We start from the raw sequence: 14,583 nt of genomic DNA on the forward strand, positions 1-14,583 counted from the left end.
TCCAGGTTAAGTGCTGTACAAAATACACGTTTTAACAGTTTGCAGATAACGAATAACTATGCTACCTAGACAAGAAAATGGGGTTTCGCTGTTTCTCTCCACTCCACTTCTCTAACACGACGGTTTAACTTTGCAAAAGTCCCACACAAACTGCCATGCACAGGTCAGTTCCGACCTCCGGCCGCTGGGTGGAGTACTAACTTTCTCAAAACGACCTCCTAGCGGTCGCGTCCAACTCCAGTCCAGCTCGTTGGGTTGCGACGGGTGTAAACAGACGGCAATGGCTGCCGAGGGGGGTGGAGGCAATAACAACAACGACGAAATGGGGAACCAGTTGCAACTCTTACCAGGTGTGTCTGCTAAAAACGTTGCTACTTCTTACCGATAGCCATGTGGCCATGTCCAAAACATTTCTGCTCAGGCACTATGATCAATCAAGCAATTTGTTTTTGTAATTAACCGACGTTGTAAAGGCCACAGTGTTACCTTGTTGCTTGGTATTCAGACATTTGCCTGGTTTTGACCAGAACTAGAAGAAGGAAAAAAGACAAACAAGCCAAAAACCCCCATATAACTGAAGGGTGTGTCTGTTATTTCAAGCAGCTCATGTTCTTGATGCGTGCTCTTCTAGTGCAAAACCCGAAACCTGACGCTGACAGTGCAGAAATGTGAAAATGAAAGTAATACAATTTTTCCCTCTCTAAGCATAATAATGTGTATCTCAGTGTAATTCAAACTGACTGGAAAGAAGATTGTCAGAACTGTAGTTAATGTTTTGTCAGCTACATAGCTAGTTAAAAAAAAATCATGAGGCATGTGATAGACATTGTATATGGTTATGTAAATATGATCAACCAAAACATTCAAAATGTTCTCAAGAAAATGAGGAGGAGGAGGAAGATGAAATGGAAACAGAAGATCGTGATGGTGAGGATGCAGAGAAGCCGAGCATCATCAACTTCGATCCCAGCTTGCCGACGTCACATGCTGTGAGTGATCATTCAGTTCTTGGTCAGTTGTACATCATCACATCCATTTACAAATTAACAACTAAATCAAATTCTGCACACAGTTTTTGCACGATTGAATTATGGGAATACTGCATTGTGCATTATGGGAATACTCTGGTTATAAAAATCTAAAGGAAATGTGTGTGTTGTGTGTTTTAGTATCTGGGTTCAGATATGGAGGAGTTCCATGGTCGCACTCTTCATGATGAGGAAAGTGTTCAAAACCTGCCAGTTCTCCCACATGCTGCTCTCATACTGATCCCAGGTCAGACGCTGCCGTTGCAGCTCTTCCGGCCACAGGAGGTCAGCATGTTCCGCAACCTGGTCAGTCAGGACCGCACCTTTGCTGTGCTCGCACACAGGTAACCACAACATACCATGGAAGGGCTTACGCTCACACGACCACCAATGGGTGGTGTGCTTGATACCAGAGCAAAGTGATGGGACACAAGGGGCAGTTCCAGGTCACGTTAGTGAAGTTCAGGGTGGTAAATGGGTCTCCCTTTAGGTTCATTTACTTCACACAGAATTACAAAGACAGGGATGTTTGTGTCACTGCTTTGTACACGTGTCAGGGTCCCGCCAATCAGGGTGACTATTACGCTGCTTTGCATCATGCCTAAAATGCCCTCGCCCATCGCTGTAAAGCATTGCCTCTCATGGCTTCTTGCTGTTTTATCATAAATTGAGGATTTTGGATGGCTCCTTTAATTGCTCATTACATAATATTATTGTTATCAGCATTTTTAAATTTACAGCATGTAAAGTATGTGGTTCTTGGAAAAAGTGCCATTTTGATGATTGCAGTTTTTTTTTATATAAATTAAATAGGTTGTTGGTGATGCAGGTCACATAAGGGAAATGGAATATAAAATGGAGATTTTTGATAGGCCTTCTTTTTCAAACTTATAAAATATGATTGTGTAGGAGATAATGTATGTTTATAAAATGATATAGTGTTAAAATAATATTTTTATATAGTAAAATTGTTTTGATTCAGAGATCATGCTTTTTTGAATTTCTGAGATCTTTTAAATACCTTTAAAGTAAGGTCGGTGCAGCTCTGTTGGTTAAACACTTGGACATATAAAGGCAACTTGTGAAATCAGACTCTCCCTGCAGCCCTGACACCAGTGGCGGGGAGCTAAAGGCAGAGTTTGGGACAACTGCCGAGATTTACGCCTTTCGTGAAGAGCAGGAGTATGGAATCGAGACAGTGAAGATCAAAGCAGTTGGGCGTCAACGCTTCAAAGTGCATGACATTCGCACACAAGCAGATGGGTGAGATCTTAACACTGCACAGAAATGCAGATATGTGGTCTTAACAAAGCACAGCACGTAATAACATTGAACGAAACCAATACTTATATTATGTTGTTATTTTTTTATATCAATAAAAATGTTTTTATGTATTTGTTTAAGGATTCGTCAAGCGAAGGTGCAAATTTTGCCTGAGAGGATTCTGTTAGACCCTCTAAGTGCACTGCAGGTTGTACCCCAGTTACACACCCACAGTCCACCCATCAAAGGCACACAACCACCAAACCAAGCACAACGCCACAAGACCTACAGACGGGTAACGTTTATGTGTTATATATATACACACACACACACACACCCTGATTATTGATCCACACAACACATTAAGCATGCACAAACACACACACACACTTTCTTCTTTCTCTCTCTCTCCCCCAGCGAAAGTTGTATCCTGCTTGTATGACCCCATGGCCTCCCTGGGTATATGCCCTGTATGATTCGGTGAGTGTACATATTCCTCTCATTCCTTCCCACACATACACAGTGACACACAAGCACATATATGGCAATATAAACATACATGATTTATATATCCTTTTAGAACATCAGTCTTACGACTGCAGACATTTCATGAATGTTTCTGTTTGGTTCAATTTTGTGCATGTTATAGGAGACTCTAATGACCAGAGTGAAGAGACAACTTCATGAATGGGATGAGAATCTCAAAGATGAATCTCTGCCTACAAATGCTATAGGTATAACCTCAGAAAATATTTGTAATGGACTCCATGCAAGATCCTTATAGATGCATATGCCATGCTCTTCATATGCTGAATTCTTGTATATATTGGAAGTGCCTTTTGAACAAAAGCACCTTTTTTCCACTGAGCTTTTGACATGAGGCAGTCTCCATTATTAAGGAGGAAAGAATCAAAGTAGCATGCTCCCCTATTGATGACAACCGTTTGCATCACCAAACATTGACAAACATCAGTTACTTCTGTCATATCTTGTTATTTGTTTTGTGAAATCACTGTTGCTAAATCTCTGTGTGCGTGCATATCTTTCTCCAAAGATTTTTCGTACAGGGTGGCTGCCTGCTTACCGATAGATGATGCTCTCAGACTGCAGCTGCTGCGCATTGGTAGTGCGATCCAGAGACTGCGCTGTGAGCTGGACATAATGGACAGGGTGAGTGGGTGGGCGTGCATGTGGGGGGGGGTGCGAGTGCTTCGGGAGGTTGTGAGATTGTTGCAGTGGTATGGGAGCTGTCGACGAGACAAGTAACAGGGCTTTTATAAGTGAGGGGTTTGATGTGGCGGAGTACTGTCTGTGATTACAGTGTACCTCGCTGTGCTGCAAGCAGTGCCAGGATACAGAGATCACAAGCAAGAACGAGATCTTCAGGTGACACTTTCATGGCCTTCATGCCTATACAGGCACTTTGATGCATCATATATGTAAAATGTATTGCACGTTCACGTATTGGTGCACAGTTAAAGAGTTGGGTTAATTGGAAATGGTCCTGTATGTGTTCACAGATTATACAGGAACTTTATGGGATCTTTCTTACCTTACTGACTGTTTTACACTTGCCACTAAGAAGCATTATGTTGTCTTCAGTTAATTCAACTATGGTTTACATTGTTTTGTTCCCCATGTTTCTCTCTGTCTGTAGTCTGTCTCTGTATGGGCCAATGGCGGCTTATGTGAATCCTCATGGGTATGTTCATGAGACACTGACTGTGTACAAGGCTAGCAACCTCAATCTGATAGGAAGACCCTCTACACTGCATAGTTGGTTCCCTGGGTGAGCATTTGTGTGTCTGTGCGAGCATACAAGTCTATGTGTCTATGTGCTTGTGTGTGTGTGCATGGATGCAAATATTTTGAAATATTAAGAGAGGGTGGTTAATGAATGCCTTTCTACAATGATCTACAATGATCTACTGCATCTTTCAGAATCTTCAGTATTTTTTGTCATTTTAAAGGACAAAAATAAAAAGTAGAAGCGCAATCATCTTTAAAATGATAAAATTATGAAAATATACTATTATAATCATCATGATTCAAAAAACATGATTCACTATAAGATTTAGCTGTTTTCTGTAGAATATATCCCACTGAATGTACTGAAATGTGTGTGTTTAGGTATGCATGGACCATTGCTCAGTGTCGGACCTGTGGTTCTCACATGGGTTGGAAGTTTTCAGCTGTAAAGAAAGATCTGAGTCCTCCACGCTTCTGGGGTTTGACTCGCTCTGCCCTCTTACCCACAATCCCTCAAGGCGAGGAGGGGGTGGAAGGCTCACGCTTGCTCTGCCTGTGACCTCAGCATGCCTCATGACATGACAACACGCAGTACATGAGAATACAGACATCCACTGCTTCAGTCGTCCTCCGCCACCAACACCCCGAAGCATCACACTCCAACCCGAAGAGAGGGCAAGAGACAGAGGCATTTGAGGATGATTACGGACAGACAGAAAAGGGGGACATGGTGTGCAGTTTAGATGAGTGAACAGCCAGAGAGGAAGAAGATAAACTGGTTTGTAAATAACTTTCCTCTTCTTTACAGAATTGAACGGGCACCATTAGGTACATCGCATCTTATCAGTTGAAATATCTTTTACAATCTGCCTTGTTTTACTCATTGGTTTTGCTGTAGTAATTGCTGCAATCTGTTCAACAGACTCTTGTGAATAGAGTTACATAGACTTTGATGTCCACAGCAACTCTTTCCCCTCACTTTGCAAAGTAAAAGTTCTCATGTTTATCTATGAGTATTATCAAAGGCCATCAGATGGTTTATTTGTTATGAATAGGTGTTCTGTAAAGGATATTGGTTTTGGCCCTTAGTGGCCAAAGAAAGGTGATTTTATTAAGGTTAATCAACAGCAGTGGAACATTCTACATGCCTAGGTGTGCCATGTGGTACTGGATGCCACAGAAACTGCTTATGGTGATGCTGTCAGGAGCATAAGGCAGTTGTATTTTTGTATTTAAAAGAAAAATTCTACTTTGGCCCTTTTCCCCATCTCATTTGGAACAATGAGAATGTGAATGAATGTATGTGTTATACACTGACAAGTTTTTGTTAAGAGGTGTGTTAGTAGAATGCTTTATGTGTAGATCAACTTTGGGAAGCTTCAACTATAAAGACAGACCTCACATTGCTGCAAATAGAATACAAATAAACACACCTAATGTAAATCCAAAACATCCCGTGCATATTTCAGGAGCCTCTCATCGTGAAATTAGATAAATCAAATGCAATATACGGGCCACATACAAGAATATCTGTGACAAATATTTGACTTAAGCTGTTGAATTCTACATAATAAAATAATTTTTGGAATGTGTATTTACATTAGGAGCAGGATTTGGATATTTGGGTCAAATCAGACACCAAACTAAACTGATATGTGTATTAACAACTCACCACACACTCAGAGCCGGAGTGGCTAATCGGGAGATTCGGGAGGATTCCCGATGGGCCGGCTCATGTCAATCTCTAGTTTGGGCCGATTGGAAGGGAAAAATAATTTTGGGCCGGATTTGGGCATGACACTCCCGGGCTGAAATAGGTGCCCACTCCGGCCCTGCACACACTTAATTAGAAATATGTGTCTATTCGAAATCCAATGTAGGTTTAGAAATTATAGCCTGTTTCCATTCACACTTTTAATTACCCAAACTCCATCTTTTCATAAGTGGTCATTTTCTGATCAATGCTGCTATTGGCAAGATATATTTGGGTGGCAGACCACTTTCAACCCAGTATGACGCTGACACACATGTGTCACATATTTTTAAGACGGCTTACAGAACGGTACATAACAGAAGTTGCCACTAGCGGGAGATGTTGAGCAGTCGTGACGTACTTCACGAGCAGATCACGTAATCAAAACAAACTTCAGTCACGTAGGACAGCTAGATGGGTTACTTTCTTAGCTACGTTTTTGAGTAAGGTTCATTGTTATTGTGGGTATTACCACACTTTTTAATTATTTGTCGGGAGAACGAAACGATTCGTTTAATTCTGCAGATTTTTTGTTAGCAATAATTGTCGGCATTTGTAATATTACTTCGCTAGCTAGCTGGTTGGCTAGTCTTGTTAGCCGGGTTGCGGCTCCATCGGTGTATCTGATAAACATGCCTCAGCCTGACGAGGCGGAGAGGCAGCAGCCGTTACGGCTTGTTCGCTCGTTAATCAGTCGGATTCAGGCTCACGTGGTCTTCTGCAACCGCAGCCCTCGCATTGTTAAACTAATCTGGATCGACTTTCGCGGAGAACCCCAGTCTTACGCCGAGCTACAGCCACTGACAGGAAAGAGAATAAGTACTTATGTGGGTAAGTAGCGATCGCCCAGCTAGCCAGCTAGTTATCTGCCCCACTGCATGATCCTTATCTGTGATCCCATACTGCAGAACACGGTGAGCATGGACCGGGTTAGCCAGCTGACTGACAACGTATTGGCTCCCAAAATCTCGTATATATATATATATATATATATATATATATATATATATATATATATATATATATATATATATATATATATATATATATATATATATATATATATATGTGTGTGTGTGTGTGTGTGTGTGTATGTGTGTGTGTGTGTGTGTATGTATATATATATATATACACACACACATCAAGAAGGAATTTAAATAGTTCACTCTTCCTAGATATCCTCATGATCTGTTTACAGTGTAGTTATATAGTATGTTATTTAGGCTACTGCATCTAATTCTGAATATACTTGAGCATGCACAACTTTACAAGACTTTGGTTTTATTTTCTGATAGGGCACCCATGGATGTTTCGTGATGCTCAGTCGGATGATCCAATGTTGGTCAACAGTAAGGAAATGTACTTGCCCAGAGCTGTGGAAAGGGGTCAGGTGTCAATGGTTAACATCACACTACCAGGTACATTGCCTATTTAATTCAATCAGAGTAACTGTGAAGCAATAGATGTTGTAAATGCCTAACTCTTAATTTGTTTTCTGTAATTGTGTGAATGTGTTTAATATGATGTGGCTATTTTCATCTCCATATTTTGCTTTGTGTGTGTGTGTGCGTGTGTGTGTATTAGTGTTTTCTCTGCGGGAGCGTTGTCTGCAGGTGGTGAGGCAGTTGGTGCGTACTGAAGACTTCCCTCGTTTAGAAATTGCCCGGTGTCTTCAAGAAGATCTTGCTCAGAGACCCGACATTCATGCTGACCTGCGGCGAATCAGCCAGAAAGTGGAGCAAAGACTACTGCAGAACAGAGAGACACAAAACAGTTGAACTTTGTTCATGATAAAGAGGCATCTTACTACTGTGGTTTTAAGGGTGCTTAACAGACATGTAGCCCCAGAAGAGGACAGTTTTCTTTAGAAATGAAAGAACAGCTAAATGTATTTTTAAATGGCTAAGCAGATCCCACTGTTGCAGTTTTAAATATATACTACAAGGGATCTATGGTTAGGATAAACGTCTATATTTTGTATGCAATAATTTGTTTTATGTGCAATAATTTCAAACTGACATGTAAAAATCAAGGAAAAACTGTAATGTCACAAGCAGAGGAGGTTGTTTGCTTGATTGGAGGAAACTATTTCACTTTCAATTCATTCAATTGTATTTGTAATATGTTATTACCTTTGAAGCAGATAGAATTACCAGTTCATTCCAATTGAATAGGCTGTAAAGTGAATAATGAAATTATGTATGTACTTATTTGGTGACTATGTATACCTTCCTTTAAACTTTTGTCCAGTTTTGCAGACGATTTGGAAATTTGTCAAATAAAAAAATATATATATTTTTTTAACTGTCTAGGAATAAACTAAAAGTAAAGAATCAAAAATGGATTGTGAAGTGCACTCATAAGAAAAATATCAACAAACTTTTGAAATAATTCTTGTGTTGGACGTGTAATGCTTTTCTGCATTTATTTAGCACGTTAAAATAAGGCCTGTATTCTCATATCCAACTGTGCAGGCTGGTGTTTCTAAAACCTTCACAAAACAGCTAACAATAACAAAGCAAACGCGTGATATATGCCACTTTTGATTCAAATGAAGTGGTACTTTCAAGAATGCTGATATGTAATTTGGAATCCGAAACAGCAATTTAAAGTCGCGTATTGGCCTCTTGCAAGTGGCCAAAACTCATGCTGAATTTAAATCATACACAGCAAGACTTCAGAGTGTATTTTTTTTGTGTAAAAATTCTAAATATTCTACAAAACTGGCGTGTTTTGAAAGTTTATCCATAGCCGTTAACTAAATGTGTGTGCAATACATTTATTTATTTATATATTTTTATTTTTCCCTTTACGTTTGAAAAATTGCAGGACTAAAACGAATACTTTAAAAATATGTGAAGCATAACGGCTACGCTGACGTGAGGGAGTTGCTGAAGATATGACAAATACGGAAAAACTTTTCTTTCTTTGTGACCTAATGTTCATTATTGCAATCGATAAAGGAGTAAAATGAAATAAAAAAAAGCAAAGGCATTCTCGACAAAAAAAACTAGCAAATAGACGCTGTCAAAATAAAAGCCCGGATCCAGTATGAACTACGTCATCGCTCGCGCGTGGCCTGTGTACTGTGGGTTGGCGCGACGTGGAAGCGGGTTTTAAACCAAAAGGTAAGGAAGCTGCTCTTTCGATCATGTTATGGGGTAACATTTTGAACTGCTTCCAAATTACTAAGTGAAATGTATATTAAATATTGACCGTGATCGCCAGAGTTTGGGATGGCGTAGAATAAAGTGGCCGGGTAAGTCAGGTGTGTGTTAGCTAATTGGCTAACCTACTATGTGGTGACTAAATGGAGTAGCTAGCAAGTTAACATTAGCTGTTGATGTAATAAAGCAAAATGTGTGTGTGGTGCTTTAATGGTAAATACAACGAGCAACATGTATCCGACTTAAGTTTAAAACTATTGCCTAGACCTTAACCCAACTTATCTTGGGTTAGTTAGCTAATGGATGGCATTAGCTATTGTTAATTTGCTAACACTAGTTTTTGATTAGCTAAGTAAAGGTATTTAAGTATTTTAAATAATATTTGATTTAAAATAACCACATTAAATTTATGGTCCTTTTGTTTTATTGTATTGCATGTGGTTGTTTCGATACATTAGTCGAAACCATCGATGCTAAGTTAACTTGAATATGTTAGATAGGGTTAGATAACTCGTATACAAACGGTATGGACTTCGTGTTGTACTTGCAGAGTATTTAAATAATCAAGAAATTGCCGGACCATAATTATTATTAAGAAAATTCTCAATTACCCAACCTAAGTAACGTACATCCACACAAGGGGTTCACATACTGTACAATCTTAACATTAATATTTATGTCTTCTTGTGTGCTCATCTATTCCAGCATCGAAAGTGTAACATGTACCTGTAACTAAGTGTGGACACAACTACACCTGCTTAAGTCAAAATAGCTGAAATAGCCTTCTATGAGAGTGAAGAATTAGAAATGGACAATTTTCCATTTTTTGATGGACATGTGTCATCAAAATGACAAATGAGTGTCAGCAAGGAACTTTAAAATGTACCGAAGTACAAGGAAATGAATCTGTATTATAGACGACTCGTATTTGAGTACACTCACTGGGCTTTGTGTGTAATTATCCTTAATATTTGAAGCTGTCTGTTGTCGCTCACTTTTGTTTCACATTATATAAATGTGCACTGCTTTGATGATTTTTGAAATGACACTGACATGTCTTCTCCATGTCTTCCCCAAATTTTCTTAGCTCCACCATAATGAATAGTAAACGGCAGGTCAAGTTTGGATGGTTACATGCAGCCAGGTCACCTACAAAGTTTCAGAAGAATTGTAAAGGCCTGGCTCGGCCCTCGCGCTGGGAAGATGTGGAGGATGAAAAATCGAATGAGGATCCTTCTGGGATGAATGTGTCTACTGGCTCAGTCGAACTAGGCAAACTAGAGCGTGTAAGTCTCGGCACACCTCAGGGTAGACTGGCATCACTTTCAAGGACGAGGAGTACTCCAGAAGCACACTGCTCATCTAGGAGAGCGTGCAGACTGTTTCAGGGACAAGCTGCAACTCCTGAAGTAAGTCATTCATATATATATTTCATTGTGTCTCGTTTCACTGAATTGCAGTCATTGTACTAATTGTGATCAGAGGTGCCGTTTGGCTTATTGGTTTGTTATGTAAACCATATTTGTTATGCATGTAGTAATTTGTGTGTTTGACTACAGTCAGAAGTGCAGTCCTCATCTGTTCACCAAACACCCTTTGCATCAGTGATGACTTTTCCAGAGGAAAAGTCAAAGGCTAACTACCTTAGAAGCACTGAGGGCTCCATCAAAAGTGATGACAGGAAGTCATCTATTACTGAGAACGGAGCCAAGAAGCCCTCTGCAAGGACATTTGTCGTAGACAATCCTGCTTTAAAGACGAAGAGGAAAGAACATGAGACATACCGTTTGTCTTCGCCATTTGCCTTTTTGGAAAGCTCAGAAGAGGAGAAAGCAGGGATAGCAGAGACTAGGGTAAGGGGAGGGGGTGTTTGTGTTAATAATCATGCCTCTGTGGCCTTCACCACTGTACATGTTTGGGTGGGCAGGGTACTGTAAATTATGACCACACATTGAGTTCATCTCCATTCACAGAGTGAATCTCCCGATTGGTCAGATGTTGAAGACCCTGTTGAGGTGGAGAGCTTCTCACAGGATGAGTTTCCAATGCAAAATACCAAGTTAACAATAGAGCAGGACATTAAGACTGAGGATTATAAAGCCCTACCTCCTCTGGAATACGTGTCTAATTCACCTCTACCATTAATGCTCTCAAACTTCAAACAGCCCACATTCAGAATGCCTGGGGTCAACACAGTCCCTTACGCCACTGGTCCTCCTATGAGTGGAGGTAACATAGGCACTCCCTTGAGGTTTCACTCCTCAAAACAGTCTCCACGTTACATGACTCCTGACTCTTCCTCCTCCAGGACACCATGTCTGCCAAGTAGTTCGGCCATAGCATTGGGGCGTGGTGTCGGATCACAGCAGCGCATCGACAAGGATTCTTTGCCTTCAGCTCCATGTTCCCCACCTATGATGACTGCTAGAACAACACACTCTTCCCCACATTTCATGGGACCGTGTGAGGAAACTCCAATGGTGAGGCGCAGGTTCTCAGATGCATATGTGCTCTCTGCGTCAAGGACTTGTCATACTGATGACCGTGTCACTCGTAGGACATCTGCTGGATCAGAACCTCTTTGGATATCAGACTCTGACCCTTTAAAAGCAGATTCCTTTGGGTTTGTTGATACCCATTGTCATTTGGATATGCTCTATGGCAAGTTGGGTTTCCAGGGGAGTTTCCAGAGTTTTCGGAAGGCATATTCAAAAAGTTTCCCTGTGGAGTTCAGTGGCTGCATTGCTGACTTCTGCAACCCAAGGATTATGCAGAAGGAGGCTATCTGGGAAGGTCTGCTGGGGGAGGAGTTAGTATGGGGCGCCTTTGGATGCCATCCACACTTTGCCAAAGAATACAATACTGTCCATGAGCAAAGTATCATGGAAGCCATGCGTCACCCTAAGACCATCGCATTCGGAGAAATTGGCCTGGACTATTCACATAAGAATTCAACTCATTCTGGCAGACAGAAAGAGGTATGATGGGGAGGTGGAACAGATTTGGGGTTTGAATAAGTGGTTTTGTTAATCATTTTTAGAGCTGGTGTTGATCGATGTGCATTTGTCTTGTAACCTGTGTGTGTGATGTGAGAGGTGTTACAACTACTCTAGGCTATAGCCCTAACAGAGAATGAGTATTTTATGAAAGAGAGAATGTGATAAATATGATGAAAAATGGTTGATATTTATTAGGGATGCACCGAAATGAAAATTCTTAGCCGAAACCGAAAACCGAAAATGAGGAAACCAAGGCCGAAAGCCGAAAACCGAAACACCGAAATAGCCTATATTATGCCAATTATTAGTAGCATTGGATTTATGGCTAACTTCACTAAAATCAAGGCATTGCTATTCAAAGAATAAATCAACTACAAAATTTGATTTGTAAATATTTATTTAGCACTGACATTACAGTAATGCATATTATAAAATAAAATTAGTGGTGGGCCGTTAACGGCGATACCGCTGACAACGGCCGACCACTAATTAAATTAAACTCGCTTGCAGACCGTTTTTATCTGAGAGGATAAATATATGTATTTTATACGAGTTAAATTTAGTTATAACTGACTGGCCTGAAAGATAAATATAAATTCTCTCATAAAAACGTGACGTGAGTTGCAACAACATTAAACAGCTCAGGTAAACACGCTTCTGAGAAATGTCGTCTGCTCGGCAAAACATAACGGGGCTCCATGTGCTCTATTAGCCGACGAAATCCCTACGACAGAGAACAGCTGATCGTCTAAGGCAACGAGTTCCATAATTTTTGGTGTAATGTCTTTTGCCTTGGCGCCATCACTGGAAAACTTTTTTGCTAGCTTTATCCAAATAAGCGCGTGCAGGTGGCGATTTTTGCTTGCGTCATCACAGCACATTGTTTCGGCCGTGTTGTTTCGGTGATGAAAGTATTTCGGCCGAAAACCGAAAATGCAAATTTAAGCCATTTCGGCCGAAAATTTTCGGTGGCCGAATTTTCGGTGCATCCCTAATATTTATTCGAATTATGGCCAAGGGATGTAACTCCAGGACACGACCCAATGCTCAAAATAACAAACAAACGTCTCTAACCAAAATAATATCAACTACTAGTAATAGATTTTAAATATGTGTGAATTTTGAATATATTTGATATTCTATTTGGGTGCAGGTGTTTGAGAGGCAGTTGCGATTGGCTATTTCTTTGGGAAAGCCTCTGGTCATACATTGCCGTGATGCCGACGACGATTTGCTGGAAATCATGAAGAAGTGTGTTCCCAGAGACTACAAGATACATAGGTTTGTTTTTATAAGACATTCTGTATACAGATATGTATAAGCCACCGAAGTCCTATAACCTTGTGTGTGTGTGTGTGTGTGTGTGTGTGTGTGTGTGTGTGCGCGCGAGATAGACACTGTTTTACCAATAGTTACTCTGTGATTGAGCCTTTCCTGAGTGAATTCCCCAACCTGTGCGTGGGTTTCACGGCCTTGGTGACGTATACCCATGCTCTAGAGGCCCGAGAAGCAGTGAGGAGAATCCCCCTCAATCGCATCCTTCTGGAGACTGACGCTCCGTACTTCTTGCCTAGACAGGTGTGTGTTTGTTTGTGTGCAGTGTTGATAAGAATTGCACTTATTCTTGATGAGCTCCAGTGGTGCATGCATATAGAATGGCCGGAAGATTTATTATATGACCTGAAAAACTCGTTCATCCTCCTTTTGTTTTATTTGATGGGAACGACGTTTGAACACTGTCCATCTGTAGGTATCCAGAACGGTGTGCAAGTTTGCCCACCCTGGCATGGGAATTCACACCTTGCGTGAGATCAGCCTGCTGAAAGGAGAGCTTCTCTCCACCGTGCTCCAAACAGTCCGCCACAACACCACACACATCTATGGCCTGTGAACCACAGCAAACCACAGCTTCAGCTCATTTACCATGGTGACCTGTAGTTATTGCCTGAAAGCAGTGTGTTACCTGCTGCATGTATGTTTTGGAGCTATGGTAACCTGTCTTCTAGTTGGCATGTCCTTCCTATTTTTGATGCTTTAACCATTGGTTAGTGTTATTATAAATTGTCTGTAGTATGCAAAGTATATATTTTTCTTATACGAAAGATAATCTGTTGTAATTTTATGTTCAGTGTATTTTAGTAGACTTTGAATCAGTTGTACATTTTTGTCCTGTTGTACTTTTTTGCTTAGTGTATAGACATGTAAGGCTGAAACTGTCTAAGCTGTGTGTTCATTAAAAAGGCATTAGATATTGCACTTATTTTTCAGTAAAATAGCCCAGAAATTAAGGGTTTTTTTTATTATTATTATTTTTTTTACATTTAGATATAGCATAACAATGGAAAAACTAGTACTGGTACCATAGAACTTTTAAACCAGTGAGTGAAGATTCTCTGTAAATATTTCTTTGATATTACAGGACAGCACGTTTTTTATGCATGAAGGCATGTGTAGTGTGTACTTTTTTTTTTTTTTTTTGTCTAAGGTCTTGGAAGAACTACAAAAATACTTTTGTTTGAGGCATTTGCCTCACTTTTACTCATTAAAGTTTTATAAGGTTTTTTTTTTATATGTGACTTCAGTTTGATTTGAGTGTCACCATACTTGCTTGAACCACTAGAACT

General features: G+C 40.3%; 3 protein-coding genes across 6 annotated transcripts; all 3 read left to right on the top strand.

The window, feature by feature from the left end:
* The first annotated feature begins 193 nt into the window (after positions 1 to 193).
* Positions 194 to 5,638, top strand: crbn (cereblon). 2 transcript variants are annotated; one of them, XM_077014551.1, is made up of 12 exons: positions 297 to 350; positions 604 to 680; positions 880 to 989; positions 1,170 to 1,372; positions 2,133 to 2,291; positions 2,433 to 2,586; positions 2,709 to 2,771; positions 2,941 to 3,025; positions 3,346 to 3,461; positions 3,613 to 3,677; positions 3,949 to 4,080; positions 4,422 to 5,638. In XM_077014551.1, exons 3-12 carry the CDS (start codon positions 906 to 908, stop codon positions 4,597 to 4,599), a joined length of 1,239 nt encoding a protein of 412 aa, XP_076870666.1. In that variant the 5' UTR covers positions 297 to 350; positions 604 to 680; positions 880 to 905; the 3' UTR covers positions 4,600 to 5,638. The 2 variants fall into 2 exon arrangements, with proteins under 2 accessions (XP_076870665.1, XP_076870666.1); XM_077014550.1 differs by lacking the exon at positions 604 to 680 and having other exon boundaries at positions 194 to 350.
* Positions 5,639 to 5,956: 318 nt separating this feature from the next.
* Positions 5,957 to 8,134, top strand: vhl (von Hippel-Lindau tumor suppressor). The gene is made up of 3 exons (XM_077014552.1): positions 5,957 to 6,624; positions 7,089 to 7,211; positions 7,378 to 8,134. The coding sequence occupies exons 1-3, from the start codon at positions 6,426 to 6,428 to the stop codon at positions 7,569 to 7,571; spliced, it is 516 nt and encodes a 171-aa protein (XP_076870667.1). The 5' UTR covers positions 5,957 to 6,425; the 3' UTR covers positions 7,572 to 8,134.
* Positions 8,135 to 8,644: 510 nt separating this feature from the next.
* tatdn2 (TatD DNase domain containing 2) lies at positions 8,645 to 14,525 on the top strand. 3 transcript variants are annotated; one of them, XM_077014554.1, is made up of 7 exons: positions 8,653 to 8,921; positions 10,048 to 10,369; positions 10,520 to 10,813; positions 10,934 to 11,938; positions 13,113 to 13,240; positions 13,354 to 13,537; positions 13,710 to 14,525. In XM_077014554.1, exons 2-7 carry the CDS (start codon positions 10,058 to 10,060, stop codon positions 13,848 to 13,850), a joined length of 2,064 nt encoding a protein of 687 aa, XP_076870669.1. In that variant the 5' UTR covers positions 8,653 to 8,921; positions 10,048 to 10,057; the 3' UTR covers positions 13,851 to 14,525. The 3 variants fall into 3 exon arrangements, with proteins under 3 accessions (XP_076870670.1, XP_076870669.1, XP_076870671.1); XM_077014555.1 differs by lacking the exon at positions 13,710 to 14,525 and having other exon boundaries at positions 8,645 to 8,921; positions 13,350 to 13,428; XM_077014556.1 differs by lacking the exon at positions 8,653 to 8,921 and having other exon boundaries at positions 10,233 to 10,369; positions 10,566 to 10,813.
* The last annotated feature ends 58 nt before the right edge of the window (positions 14,526 to 14,583 follow it).

This window comes from Brachyhypopomus gauderio, chromosome 8 (genome assembly GCF_052324685.1).
Source record: "Brachyhypopomus gauderio isolate BG-103 chromosome 8, BGAUD_0.2, whole genome shotgun sequence".
Taxonomy (NCBI): Eukaryota; Metazoa; Chordata; class Actinopteri; order Gymnotiformes; family Hypopomidae; genus Brachyhypopomus; species Brachyhypopomus gauderio.